This window comes from Nesoenas mayeri, assembly GCF_963082525.1.
Source record: "Nesoenas mayeri genome assembly, chromosome: 3".
NCBI lineage: Eukaryota > Metazoa > Chordata > Aves > Columbiformes > Columbidae > Nesoenas > Nesoenas mayeri.
Genome location: NC_137544.1, coordinates 85,375,519 through 85,390,316, shown reverse-complemented (window position 1 = coordinate 85,390,316; position 14,798 = coordinate 85,375,519). Strand labels below are relative to the sequence as shown.

At 40.9% G+C, this 14,798-nt stretch overlaps 1 protein-coding gene across 1 annotated transcript in view; it reads right to left on the bottom strand.

The window, feature by feature from the left end:
- Nucleotides 1–11,932: 11,932 nt before the first annotated feature.
- Nucleotides 11,933–14,798, bottom strand: part of VIT (vitrin) — a gene marked incomplete at both ends in the record, with an annotated part of 38,610 nt that continues 35,744 nt past the window's right edge. Inside the window, 2 exons of the mRNA XM_080341631.1 lie at nucleotides 11,933–12,111; nucleotides 12,735–13,248. Coding sequence (XP_080197757.1) covers nucleotides 11,933–12,111; nucleotides 12,735–13,248 — 693 coding nt within the window. The remainder of the gene's footprint in view (nucleotides 12,112–12,734; nucleotides 13,249–14,798) is intronic.

Here is a 14,798-nt window from a genome sequence, read left to right as displayed (position 1 = left end):
CTCTTGCTCAAACTGAAAAGTGATTTTTTTAAAAAGCTGGCAATAGCTAGAGGATGAGGTGCCTTTAAAAAACAAAACAAAACAAATGTAGCCTTACAAAGAGGTTGTGGAGTATATATATTTTTGTGCTGGTCTTCATAATTGATGTCAATGTCTTTTTACTGTACTTGCTCACATATTTGTAGGACTGCAGGGTATTGTGCATGAGCCTGTCAGATCTTCTGAACATCATCATAGGAGTTAGGGATGAAAAAATTATTTAGGTTATCTAGTCCATCTGCTTGCTAAAGCAAGGTTGTAGACTTGTACATTTTAACGTTGTGTTGGCCAGTGAGGTTTTATATATGTTCTAAACAATTTGGCTTCCTTTCGAAGATTATTTCAATGATTATGTCTCACTGACAGGAGGATTTGACATGATATTTAGTAGTTCTTTTTTATAAATTCATGCCAGTATCCCAAGCCATGTTTTGTGCCATTTTGCATATTCCTCATCGTCTTTGTAATTTGGAAGCTGCATGCATGCACTGGTTCTAGCTCTTTATTTCCAGTCATTTCCACTTTCTTCAAGTTATTTTTTAGTCTGCTTTTTTTACACAACTTTGTTTGCAGGTTTTTAGCTCAGTTCTTCATATCTTGGTGCCCACACCTCCATTCCATGTCCATGATTTGTTTGACCTAGTCCAAAGGTCATCTGTTAAGTGTAGTTTTTGTTTGGTTAGTTTGTTCCTCCCTGATGTGATGCTTTTGTATGGGAAGACCAAACGTTTGGTCTTCCGGCTGGTGTCTCGCAAACCCAAATAATATTTCTTTATTTCTGACAACTGTTTTAAATAACTTTGAGCATTGTTGCTTCTGAAGTTTCTTCTTTCAGTATGTTGTTATGATTCTTTTGCAGCTAGGTGCTTAATTCCCATTGCATTATGATCCTTGGTTTTATAAGCTTTGAACTTCGGATCTCTGAGGGCAGTAAATTATTTTTTCCCTTTTATGTGCAGTTCTTCTGGGTTCAATGTAATTGGTAGCTTTCATGAATGTGATGCATACATCTGTTGAAGATGGAAACAAAACTGGACCTAAGGCTTGTTCTTGCAAAAAAGCATTTTTGTGCAACATCGATATATGACATTTTACCATTACTATTTTTCCCGTATATAATTTACATGGTACATTTTTTTAATGGTTAACTCATTTAATTTTGTGTGCATGTTAGCCTGTGCTGCTGATTTTGGTTTTACTAACTAATTTAATGGAAGAATTTTCAGTCTTTCCATATGTTGGAAATTGGTCTGCTAGGTTTAAGTACTCTCATTTTTATTTTTAATTTACTTCACTGTGCTATTTGCTTTCACATGTTTGATTCAGTTAACTAAATGCTTGCACAAAATGATTTGGAGTAGCCTGGAAGAAGCTCTAGATATAATTCTATTGTGGAAAACATTTTCTTCACTCTTATAAAATCCTAGTGTCTGCATTTATTTTTATGCCTCAAAGGGAGAACTTTTGACATACCCTGTAAAAGATTTTATTACCTGTAAGAAAGTCACTTGATGAATATTTTTGGGATCTTATTCATCTTTATTTTGATAAAATATGTTCTTATCAAGAAGCCTGTAGAACTATATGCCACGTACTGTGGGTTATATTTTAGGCCATATGTTTTCAAATAATGTTATGTTAAAGCAGTCCCATATGTAATGTATTTGATTAAGTGTGTGATATTCACCACACAGCTTTGTGATTAGGTCATGCGACACCATTTTGCGGTTGTGAACTTAAAGTAACCAGAAACTTGTCCTTTTGAATAAATGTGTAGGAGATAAAGGACATAGTTACACCACCTTTTTCAGTACACGTGTTTGATCACAGATGTGCCCCCTTTCCTCACCCCCTTCCTTATGTTTTAACAATGTAATTTTAGGGAGCAGCAATTTCCATAAACTGATGTGTCGTTTGAGCAATGTTTGATTGGCAGAAGTGTTATTCCATCCTAAAGGAAACAAAAAGTTAAAAAGCGGGCATAACTATCAGATAAGCAAGTTTTCCAGTTTTTTTAATGCATTTCAAGATGTGTATGTGGAAGCATTTGCAGGCTGTGCTTTGGCAGTGTCTTTGCAGACTGTCCTAAGGAGCCTGCTTGACCCCTGTGTGAAGTATCTAGTACACCTCATAAAACCTAGTAATATAGGTTTAGTTAAGGAAGAAAATGCAGCCATTGTGGTTGTGCCTGTGCAAGAGACTGCAGCAGTCTTGTCCTTGGAGTCGTCTTTGCTGAAGCATCAGGTTTGCAGTCTGAGTAATTTCTGCAGTGTGAGAGTATCTGCATATTAGATTATTTGTATTTTTACTTTGCAGAGCTGTGGGCAGTGGTCATTCGGATTGTGTGCTGCACAGCAAGGGAAGCAGGGAGACCATGTGCTGAACTCTCTAGGGGATGGATGGAACTGATGTGTCCTCCATGTGACTGGTGTCATCTCTGGAGAACTGGGCTGGGGAGCAGTGTGGAGTTAAGCCCAATGGTATCACAGAGGAAGACATTAAAAGGTTAGTGTAGCAAGTTTAGGGAGCCTTTGCCATAGTGATTCCTTAGATTTATTAATTTGTCCGTTGGTTGCAGGTCGTATGAAGGATAAAATCTAGTATATATCCAGATTCCAAATTATGCACTTTTGTGTCAAAGTACAAGGTGGAGATGGTTCAGGTTTCAAAACTATGTCACTTTAGATGAGAACATGGCAAGAGATTTGTAATAGCTGATTACTTAAGTCTAAGAAGAGAGCTTACTCTTCTGCTGACATAGATAGTCTTCATGTTGGGGCCATAGTTATGTGAAGCTAAGTTCCTCAGACACCGTAGTGGGACTACTCCTTTGCTTCCAGATAAACATTTATTTAAAAACAGGATTGCAGGGCTAAGACTTTGTCTCATGATGTCTGTTAGAATTGAACCAAAACCACAAAATTTTGGAAGCAGAGTAGAATTTTAGGCTTGTTTCTATCTCCCACTCCTCCCCTCCCCCCGCTTCCAGGTAATTGTGAGTCACTTAGCATGTATGTCTTTCAGCTTGCCAATGGGTGAGCTGATAAGATTGATGGAAACAACTGAGAAAACATGATGCTGCTTATAATCTAGAATTTAAAAAGATTCTGAAATTTGTGGCTGCTTAGTGGAAATTGTTTTGGATACACTGTTAAGAATTAAGAAATCAGAATATGATAGTAAACCACTTACATATGATGAATTGGTTTGTGTAAGATGTTGCAATCTTTGACATGGTAGATTGAGTTTTCTTGGGCATCTGCTGTTGGTGGGCATTGTAGGGTTGCACAGCATAGCTCTTAGTATTGAGTCACAGAGAGGAAGCAAAGTTTTCCCTGAAAAAACTACTCAAATGTTGCAGGAAGCTCTTTTTCTATAAGGACATGAAAGCTTTGAGAATATTTTATCTAAATCTGATAATGTATTTGGTTGAAGAGGGTTACAATAGGTGACTAGTCTTAAATCTTTCATCATTGGTGTCTTCAAGCTTAGAGACAAACACCATGACTGAAATGCATGGCCCCTAACTGCTGTTCGAAACCTCTGCAATGTTTCTACTGAGCAGAAGAGAACCTGATGAAAACCACAGTCTTAATCCATCCAGTTATATAGGGAGTGTTTTACAAGAAATAACCCATATTGTAACAGATAGTGTCACGTACAAGAGAGCAAAGGAACAAACACGTGGGGAGGCAGGGGGTAGCGGGGATGACGAGGGTGACCTGTCTGTAAATCGTCCTTGCCTGGGCAAGTGCTCTTGTTCAGCTGGTGGGACTCATCCCAGGAGGGAGGATGGTGGGAAGTAACACCTTTAAAATTATGTATCTGCCTGTGCTAATGAACGTACCTGTTGTGCAGGTTATCTGTCTTTTTGATATCTGATTTTTATCTTCCCACTTAAATCCTCCTTCAGGCTATATTTTGCAAGGATTTGAAAATTGCATCTGCAGTGTACTGTCATTGCAGGGTCAATTTCATAAAGGGCTATTGATTTTTCTCTGAGTGTTTTTTGAGCAGTGGTGGGGTTTCCGCTTCAGCCCTGCCCCTCACACCATCCAAAGGCTGATTTGTACCTCTTTATTTCCAGTTCATTTAACTCTGCTGAGTTACTCTGCCTGCTGACTTCATTTTGCTGCTTTGTTGTCTGTTGTGGAAACGTAGGAAGTGCTGTATAAGATGTTTTTGAGAATCTGAATTCCACTACAGAAAGTGTAAATCCAGTTCAGTACTATAGTTTGTTGATCTCGGCTGGTTCATTGTCAGAAGAGATTTGTTGCTGGATGACAAAATCCAAACTATGGCTGAACTAGAAAGGCTTTTAATAGAAGTGCTTTTTAGCCCAGCTATCTTCCGGATTAGGTCTGGGGTTTGGTGTTGTGTGTTGAACTAGTTTCGCCCCACTCATGTTGACAAGCCATGTTGTGATCGTGGAAGATCACACCCATGTGTAAACCATCCCTGCACATGTGGTTTTTAAGCTGCTCAGAGCTTTGTGTGGACACGGTCCTCAAGCCCAGTCTACTTGCATTCCCTCCGTTTGAATTGAATTGCAGGCTCCCAAAATTACTTCTTTGCTATTCCAAGATGCCCTTGGTCCTCACACCAGTGTATTAAACTGGGACACTGAGAAAAGATTTACGCAGCTGGATTTGTACTATTCCAAAAGGGAAGGGATAACTTGTTGCCAAACCAAATATTTTCATTATTTTTGGAGTTCTTACTAAAAGCAGCCAAAAACATTGTATAAGGGATGAACGATGGAGTTCAAGCTAATATTTTTCCATTAAGAATTTATTTTTTTATTCTTCCTGTCATCGAGGTAGTGCTTTTTGAATGTAGCTTGTTTTCAGATGTATGACTCCTAGAAGTGTTTCCTTGCAGTCAGCCATTTACAAACATACATAGGTTTTGAACACTGTGTCATATATGGTAGCACTTTTTCTGGAAATGCAAACTGAGCACATTAGATAATAATTTCTTGTAGCTGTATAGCCCAAACAGACTGAAAAGCGGTCCTGTGCTATATTTTCCACGAATCATGCATCTGAAACAACTTGTAGGAGAAGGTCTGTGATAAGAAGACCGTTGTTGCTGTAAGATTTCTGTTGACATTTGTCAGCATATCAACTACCTGCATCATATTTTGTGTAACTATCTTCAATCGATTTCTTTTAAAAGAAGCTGTCAGGTTAAAAAAAAAAATCCAGACAAATTTATTTGCTTTATGCAGCATAGTGTGATTTTTAAATTTTTTTTTTAATTTTTTTTACTGTTAATATACTTTTATTTTTCTCTCTCTTCAAGAATAACTATTGAACTTAGATTTACCTGACAGTTCTCTTTTGGAGAAAATACCACAGGTAATTAATAACCACTTAAATGTTAGTAATTACAGTTGCTCCTCTTCTTTTTTGGGTCACTTCCATGACAGATAGTTGATACGAAAAGGCTACTGTGACTGATATGTAAACACCTAAAGGAAATTAAGACTCTCCTTCAGAATTACGCTGAAGTTATGATTTTGCATGCCAGTTTTGAACGACTACTTTGAAACAATGTTGGGCTTCAGGTGTCTTGCAAAGTGGTAGATCCAAATGAGAAAGACCCACTAGTTGAGGAATAGGCTGCTTGTCAGTTTGTGTATGGCTCAGTACGAGGCTGTGTCAGAATTTCAGTACCACCAAATTACCTTGTTTAAGTGCTACTGTCGTACAAAAGTGAATGTCAATTTAAGTGAGAAAGTCTGTTTTCTAACTTGTGAAAGGAAATTGTTTTCTTCGGAGTCAGGATCCATAAATGTCATGTATTTCATGATTTTAGAAAGGCTTCTTAATCATGTGACATGAGAAAAGTGAAAAAGTGATTAGTTCTCCAAAGATTTGATAAGCATTTATTATAAAAAGTATACATTTTTGCTTTAAATGAAAATGATTCTTCAAACAATATTAAACTTCTTACTAAAATTCAATATTTTAAAATCCTGGATAAGCATTTAAAATGGCAAAACCAGAAGATTCAGAGGGAGATTATTTTGAAATATGCCAGTATATTTTTGAGCTTTTCAACTGCAGCCCTGGATTTTCTCCTTTTCACTGCAATTCCTATTTTGTGAAACTTCTTGGATAGGTTATATTTAAAGCTGCATTCACTTGCCTGGATACATCAAGTCAATATCTTGTCATTAAATTTATATAGATCTGCTTATGTTAGTGTGCAGTTTCAAATGAGCCGATGTTGAGGTAACCTTGCAGGTGTTAGTGTTGGTATGACAGTAGTGCAGTGGGGTAGCTGTGTGCTGTACCCGCCATCTGTGCTGAGCAAAATCACATGGACTTCCAGAAAAAAAGCAATGGTTTTTCAGAGCAGCTTTATTTAATGTTACAGCAGCAAGTAAGTGTCATTTGTACCATATACTTATGTAAATTGGGTGCTAATAAATACTATTTTTCAACATTTTGTGTTGTGTTCATAATTCTGTGTTTTATCACAGGATGTGTGGTCTTGGAGCGTGCGCTGGGAGGGGGATGTGCGCTCAGACGAGGAGAAGCAGACGTGCATTTGGAGGGACATGAGGAAACTTCACGTGAACTTCCTCTCGAGCTGTGCAAAGCGTTACCGTTCTCAGTAGCGTCTCATTTTTTCATTTCTCCATATGTCTTGGTTTTGTACAGCTCTGTGGTCTTGTCACTGCTGGCATCCTATGTCTTTCCATGCACTAAGTCCCCTGTGTCTTCATGAGGGGAGCAGACGTGCAGGGTGGGCACGGTGCCGTTGTGCAGGAGCTGATCTCTCAGCGGTACCTTGATCCCAGTGAGATGTGGTGCACTTCCTGGGGAGAACATTCATTTAACATAAAAATAAGCACATGGTTCTGCCCCTGGGGAGGGGATGAGGGAGAGCAAACCACACACCACAGATGGCAGTCGCGTTGCTACGGGAAGAGGCTCAGAATGGCACTGGTGAGGGGGTGGTACAGGAACCTACACAGAACTGAGCAGAACAACTTGTTAGCGAGTCCAACCTGTTTTTTCTATGCTTGTAGGGTGAGATAAGTGAAGTTCTCATCTCCTCTCCATGGTAGGTAAAATAACCCTCCTGATTTAGTCCTACCCATCTTCACTTCTTGCAGGAAAGAAGGAATTATTTTATGAAATGAGAATACAGTTGCATTCTCACCCTGCTGTTCTGCCTTCAGAGAGGGTCAGCAGAAGATTCCTGAGGCAGAGAGAAAGAAGATTTCACAATGTAGGGGTGACCTTCCCACATGGGAGGCCTTTCTTAGCAGCCTTATGGCTTTGCCTATGAACAAGACATGTCCTCATGATGGTTTGAATGTGAGAAAAGTGAGTATATTTCTCTCTGTATGGTGAAACTTTTAGCTGTCATTTGTGCTTAAATAATTTCCATGAGTGAGTACTGGAGTTCTTGAACTTCATTATCAGAGTTTTTATTAGAAATCGGAGAAAGGGTTAAACTGGTGTTAAGGAAAATAGCCCTTGTGTCTCTTGCCATTCAGTGTGACTGACAGCTGATTACAGGTGAAGTAGCTGATGCAGTGCTAAAACCTGTGATACCTGCCCGGTGTAAGTTTTTAACAAGGAAAAAAAGACTGCTTTTCAGGAATTTGAGGCACGCAGCTATATAGATGTACACTTGCAATGTTTTCAATATGTAGTGATTTAGCAAATGTATATGGCCTTTGAGAAATCTAAGACTTCTCAAACTGAGATGGGAATGGGAAAGAAAAGGGATCAAATTTTTTCTGTAATGTTGCTGATGAGCAGAGGAAAAATAACTAGAAGAATGATAGAGAGTGACTTTGTTCAACCATGAAGTGATTTAAGGCATGTATACCACAGAAGACTGACTTAGTGTTTGGTGTCTGGGTAATATTTATATTTGCAGCTTGCTTTGATTTGCCAAGTAGATAACATGGATAATTTTTGTATGGAGTTTACAGATAGGGTGTTAAAACCATTAAGGACCCTTAGATTGCACTGGTCCTGGAACAGTTCCCCTTGTGTGCTGGAGAGCCCTGGGGGAAGGAACACGAGGAGGAAGGGGAAGATCATCTGCCTGCCGATGAGAAAAGCAAAATTCAGCAGCTGCCATGGGGAACCCCACGAAAGCAGCAGCACCTGAGGAGCAAGAGGGCAAACACAGCAGAGTGGCACAGTGACAACAGAGGTGCTGAGTGTCCTGCTTCTGGGCCAGCAAGGTAAGATACTGCTGGGAAACAGGGCTTGGAGTTACGTCTCTCTGAAGTGATGGCTGAACTTCGATCTTTGATTGTTCACCCAGAACGTGAGTAGCTAATGCTGGAGTTAAAGGCAAGAGATACTGCCATAGAGCTCTCCCAAGTCTTCCAGAGTGTGAATGCCTGTATTGATTTTGGATGCCTCAGCCAGACACAGGTTCTACTGCGCTGGCCAGGCATCGGAAACTAAGTGGCCCAGCATGAAGCATCTGTACATCTAGATCCTCTCTGATTCAGCCCTGCGTTTAGAAAGTGTGTAAACACTGTTGTTTTTTTTTTTCCAGCTTCCAAAAGAAGTCTGGTTCCAAATATGTGATCTTGCAGGCTTGGAAAAGTACATATGATTTTCATGCCTTTTGGCCATTAGGCTCTGCTTCAACAGCGGATTCCTCTGATAGGTAACTTGGTAATCCTTCCCCTGCTAGCTCACTCCTAGGCCTTTTTTCAGCTGACCATGTAAAAGGATGACATTGAAACACCTGGGGCTTTACCAACCTTGCTAGATCTTCTGTAATCTAGTAAGAACCTCAGCGGCATCTCAGAAACTAAAATGGCATGGACCATATTTGCTCTTTATTTTTTAACTACAAATGAGACATTTATTACATATGCCTTTGGGACAATTTTATTGCAAAAGATACAGCAACTTGAATTGATAAGCTCAAAATAGCTTGTATATGTTACAGAAGGAGTTCTGCTGCTTTCTTCAAACAAATATACCCCCTCAAACATTTATGAAGACTTAGATGAAAGTTATCTTATTTTTTTTCAAAAACAATATTTAGAGACCTTATTAGATGGCAAGTAGTTCGATTGTTATGAAAGGTAATGGTTACGAGGACTGTGTTCTGTGCTGATCCACTCTTGTTAATGGAAGGGTATTTTCTTAAAAGTTTTGAGGCTTATGCTCAAGTTTACAGTGTTTATGAGTAGGACAGTGTTTATGAATTGAGATGAGAATCAGATAGACATTAAACCACTTTTGCCCTTTGAGATCCAACAATTTCAAAGTCATCCTGAGTTAATAAAAAAGTGTTAATAAAAAAGCACATTGTCAACTGAGGGCTATAGTTCTATAAATGTAAGATAAACCATTTAAACAGCAACAAACCTTGAAGTGCCCTTTATAAATGCTTGACACAGAAGATAGCTGTGCAACTTCCCTGTAAAAGAGCATTTGAAAGCTTACTGTTATTGCTGGAAGTTTAAGATTTTGGAAGAAATTAAAATGCATATCTTAAAGAACCCGTGTAGCTCTAACTGCTCGTAATGTCTCTGCTGTCTGTGCTGTGGTTTCAGCAGAGCACAAGTAAAATGATGAGTCTCTGCAGTCTTCCCTTTTTGCTAAAGTATGGCATGGAAAACAGTATGTGGTGGTAAGCTGTTGCATCAAAAATTAAACCACAGAATTAAGAGTAGCTAAAAAGTAAGACTTAGGCCTTTTTCTCAGAGACCCCCAAATTAAACCTCAAGAAAAGAGGTTTTCCAGACAATAAATCTGGTGTCTGAACTGAAGTCCATAGTAAATTCAGTTTATTCATTTTAATTTTGTCCAGCCTGTGTAATGTGCCTTGTCGACAGAGAAAGATGCTTTCTGCAGAACAGTAGTGAGGGAGGTGGGTCAGGAGATGGGGGCATCAGGGGTTGCACTGCTTCTACCTCACTCTCTATGCTTAATCTTTACTTTTTTCAAGCCAAGATGATACTGCTGTGGAAGTGCAGTGGCACAGGTGAATGCTAAAAGCTCTGTGTACATGTATATTTTACGTCTTTGTTTTGCTTTTTTTGGAAGCTGGCAGTGCCCGGTGTCTTCTCTCTGGATAGCATTATTAAAGCTGGAACTGTTTCTTCTGGGAGGAAGATCTGAACCTTCCCTGTGTAGAACCACTGTTTCATCCAGGACAGCTCTTGAGAGGACCCCAGCCTGGCTTGTGTTACCATACCAGGGAGATCATGCAGAAACTGCCGTTCTCATTAATTTACATTATGCTTACATAATTGGTAATTTTTTATCTACTTGTGTCATATTTCTAAACATAACAATTTAAAAGATTGGGCTTTCACTGACAGAAAGGACTCTTCCTTATGGCGATTTACTTCAATTAACATTTTTATGTGAACAATAGATATCCTGGGTCATGGTCACTGAAATTATAAATGCTATTAGAAGCCTGTTTTGTGTGCAAGATGTGAAATTTGAGTTTTAATTGCTTTCCATTTCCAGTTAGTTCCACAAACATGACGTGGTGTGGCTTTGATTGCCGTAAGGTGCATAAACACACACATTTTTATTGGCTCTGCAACTCTATTCCTTTCCTTTGATAACTTTGCTTAATGAACATGTTTTCTTAAATTGTACTGGATGGAAACATAGCCAGCAACTGTTGCTTCCTAAATAAAGTGCAATTCTTTTGACTTTCTTATAATAACATGTCACTCCTCCCCTACTGACCAGTGATATGGCTATCTCTTCACTTAAGGAACAACTGTGTTGTTTGAATAATTCAGAGCTGTAGTAGGTTCATTTTGAAATAAATCCATAAAATGGCAGTCAATCCCAGATTTGGGAGAGGGCATCTGTAAATTCTCAAAATGCTGCTTTTCCCAGTGTAGTGCAGAAGTTCAGATAATTTGCCCTTAAATTAAATCTTGTTAATGGCTCTTGAATAGCTCTCCTCACACTAGAGACTGCTGTAAACTCTTCTGAGCTGTGGTTTAATGGTAGAGCAGCAGGTCTCAAATGCTTTTGCAATGAGCAGTTTGAACCCACCATTTTTCTCAGAGTCACCTCTGTCCTGGCAACTCTCCTGCAGGCCTTGAGCCACATGAGAACAGAGCAGGAGAGCTAAGGGGATGAGACACTTATCAAAATCAAATGATGATGTAGTACTGTAGGACACTAGATTCCAGTTGCCTGTTGGCCGCTTTGTGGATTTGGGGCTTTACTGGGGTTATCAAATGGTTGTAGAGTCCCGCAGCTTGACTTGCTCCTCTCACCTGCTTTCCAGTCTCTGGGTTTGGATAAATCTCAATGCTTTAATTTACACTAGCTGAAGCTTATCTTGCTGGCAAAACAGCCGTATGGAGAGAGTGCCTGCTTTTGAGAACATACTCAAATCTGAGTCCTGTTTCCCCCAAAAAAGTGACTAGTATTTCAGCCCTGACGTGGGTGTCATCTGGTGGGCAATGCCACGCAGAGGGGCTTCTGCCACAGTGGCTGAGCAGTGTGGCTGCTCCCTGGAGGGACCTGGCCACTTCAGGAAGCAGGTGGCATGTTTTAAGGAACTTGTGTGTGCCTGTGCCCAAAGGTGGGAATTAGACAAGCCAGGGCTCTATGACAGAAGCAGCTTTTCAAATAGCTCCAGTTATTTCCTCCATGTTTTCTGCCTCTTTTGCTATCCATCCAAATCAGAGTTACTGCAGCCTGAATGCAGAGAGGGGAAAAAAAAACAAAAACCAAAAAACCAACAGTCTACACAGAGCATTATCATGCATAGGGACAGAGCTGCGATCAACCTTGTTGAGTGGAAAGAACCAGAGAAAAACACCTCCACTATTTCTTGAACTGAGGGCCGACGTTTCGCCTGTGGCACTTGGTGTGTGCAGTGCTCGAGGGTCCCGCCTTGCTTGAGTCCATCAGTTCCGTGGCTGGGAATTAAATTCTGTGCAAATGTTTTGAATGAGCTGATTAACAAAGCGGTAGAGGTTGTCGAATTCATCCACGAAGAAGGCATGTTCCTTGTCGGGGTCTGTCGCGATGGCTTCCAGTTCATCTTGGGCTGCCCAAGCAACTCCAACGGAGTAAGCTATAACTCCTGGAAAGAAACCCAGAGTTTACAATGAGCATAAAAGTTGTCATTGCATTAAATTTGATTTAAGACCAATATTGCAAAGGTAGTTGCCAGGCCAGAAAAATGTGGGCAGTGAGTTGCAGTGCTCTATCTCTGAATAAAAGTGGTATTTTCAAATTTGCAGAAAGGGCCTAGATTGTGCCTTGCAAGTACCTTTTGCCAAGAGCAAAAAGGTTTAAAAAATAGTAAAGCTTCTGCTCCGTATCTGAACAAGAGGCAACTGAACAACAGGTTATTGTTCCAATGCAAATGTCTTATAGTTATGTTGGAAGATGTGTGACTGTCCTGACTGGAAAGCCAAAGGAGGCTTCATGTGTTGCTAAGACAGTAGAAATCCCCTGAGATCTCCTAGACATAGCTGCATTTTGCCAGATTTATGGGGGTTTTGTTGTTGTTTGTTTAAGTTCCTCATTCAGCTATTAAGCAGATGCTGGTCTTGTTATAGCTCAATGAGACCCCAGAGTGAGGCACAACTCTTCCTTTATAAAGCTTCATCCAGTACCTTCAAATCGTAGCAAACTGCATTTCTCTGACCTGGATAAATAACGAGGCCTGCAGGGAGAGCAGGCAGCAATAGAAGGGCTTACCATTTTGGTGAGCTGCCATGGCCGGCACTCTGACATCGTCGTAAGACCTGCCATCTGTAATGAGAATCATGATCTTTCTCTTGTTGGGTTTGGATTTGCTGAACAGCTGCTCTGAGGCGTAGCTGATGGCTGCTCCCGTGCTGGTCCCGCCGCTCCAGTAACTGATCCTCTTGATAGCGCTCAGCACATCCTGCTTCGTGCTGTACTTGTCAAAGCTGAACTCCAGCCGTTGCTCGTAGGTGTACTGAACTGCTCCGATGCGGGTGTCGGTGTCCGAAATCTCAAACTCCTTGCTGATATTGGCTACAAACTGGAGAACCGTGCGGAAGTTGCTGGTGCCGACGCTGCTGGAGCCGTCGATGACAAAGCCGATGTCGGCCGAATTGAGGCACGTCTTGCTGCAAACCAGCTGATCGGTGTCGCAGACCCGCTTCACCAAGGGCTGGACCACCTTGTGGAGGCTGAACCAACTGGGTACATTGATGGAGTAGAAACCATTTGTCCTGCACACGGCCTGCAACGCAACACAAGGATGGATGCAACGGAAATTGTGTATCTAAATTGTAAATATAGACTCCTGGAAAGAGCAACGCTGATTCCCTGGGAAATGATGTCAGTGTAACATCACAGACACTTGTCTAACAAGACAGTTTTCCTACCCCCCCCCCCCCCCCCTTTTTTTAAGCTGTGGGTTGGAGCTGATATTATAGTAGTGAAAGAAATGTAATAAGCAAGTTTGCCACCTGTCAAGCTCTTTTAGATGAGTTAGATTGCTGGCAGAAAAAGCACCCAAATCACAGAGCTGCTGTTAGTGTGGCTCCAGTGGGCATTATGGGAGCCTGTGTGTTTGCCAGGTGGCAACTTCAGCTCCTGACATTTAGGGCAACAAGGAAAATTTTGCCGGCTGACAAACTCTACTATCTTGAACTTAAAACCTTGAACTGAAGTTGGGTTATCCTTGGCTTATACCTTTCTAAGGAGAAAAGAACCCAGGCAATTTTAGTGAAAATGCAAAAAGCCTACAAGGATTTCCCATTGTGCTGGTTCTGCCAAACAGTAAAAAGAAAAATCATTAACTTTTATAACTGAATATTTGTAGGGAGTGGATGTGTGGGAGGCTTCTATGGGATTAATTGGGAGTCGAGTGAGTGTGGGTCAGGAGAAAGGGTGGCATAGAAGAGGGAATGGGAGAAGTCAGCAGGATGGTGGGGACAGGCTGGATCAAGTTGTCCTTGGCTTCAGTGCCTTTTAAATGCTAACGCCTCGGATCTCTGGGTAAGAATATTTTGTTAAGCCAGCCTTTATCTGTCAACTTTAGTGTGTCTCTGTGTGTTTTACAAGACTGAGGCCCTGTTTTCTTGGTGCCTGGTCTTGACTTCCATAAAGCCTAACAGCTAAGGGCGTTATGGTTCCCACCAGCCTGGGCTTCTTGCTGTGTCCTGCTCTCATTTGCTCTCACTGTCTTGCTGCTATTTTAGTGTTATGATGCAGCAGTATCAAGTCACCGTTCCCTTTTCCCCTTCCTATTCTGACCCCACTCTACTCGCCTTTCTACCATGTCCCTGGCAGGTTTGCAGAGACTCAGCGTAGCTTTGCCCTTTTAAAAACCTTAAATGCAAACGAGACTACAATCCAATTAAATGCTGACCGGAGATGAAGCAGCTCTCTGGAGCAGCTCTGAAACTCACGGGAGATTATTTAATGGCAGAGCGATGTGGTTCAGATGGGAATCTGTTTTCTGAAAGTAACCGATAACTCAAGTCTGCTTCCGGAGCCCAGCCTGGTCTGGCACTTGGTAGATCCCTCCTGCCCTAACTGGGTGCCAGCTTGCCCTGAAGCACTGTTGAGCAGGCAGCTACTGTTAATGCCAGATACAAACCATTCAAGGCTTGCACTAGTTTGTTTTTTTTTTCCCTGCAGATGGCAGGGATTTACTCTTTTTCTGAGAGATACTGTGAAGTCCATAGCAGCAGAAACAAACAACAGAAAAATAACTCACATTGGACCAACAGTGGAAATAAATGTTTGAGTTATCCAGTATAGCTGAACAACTGGGATGTGCCT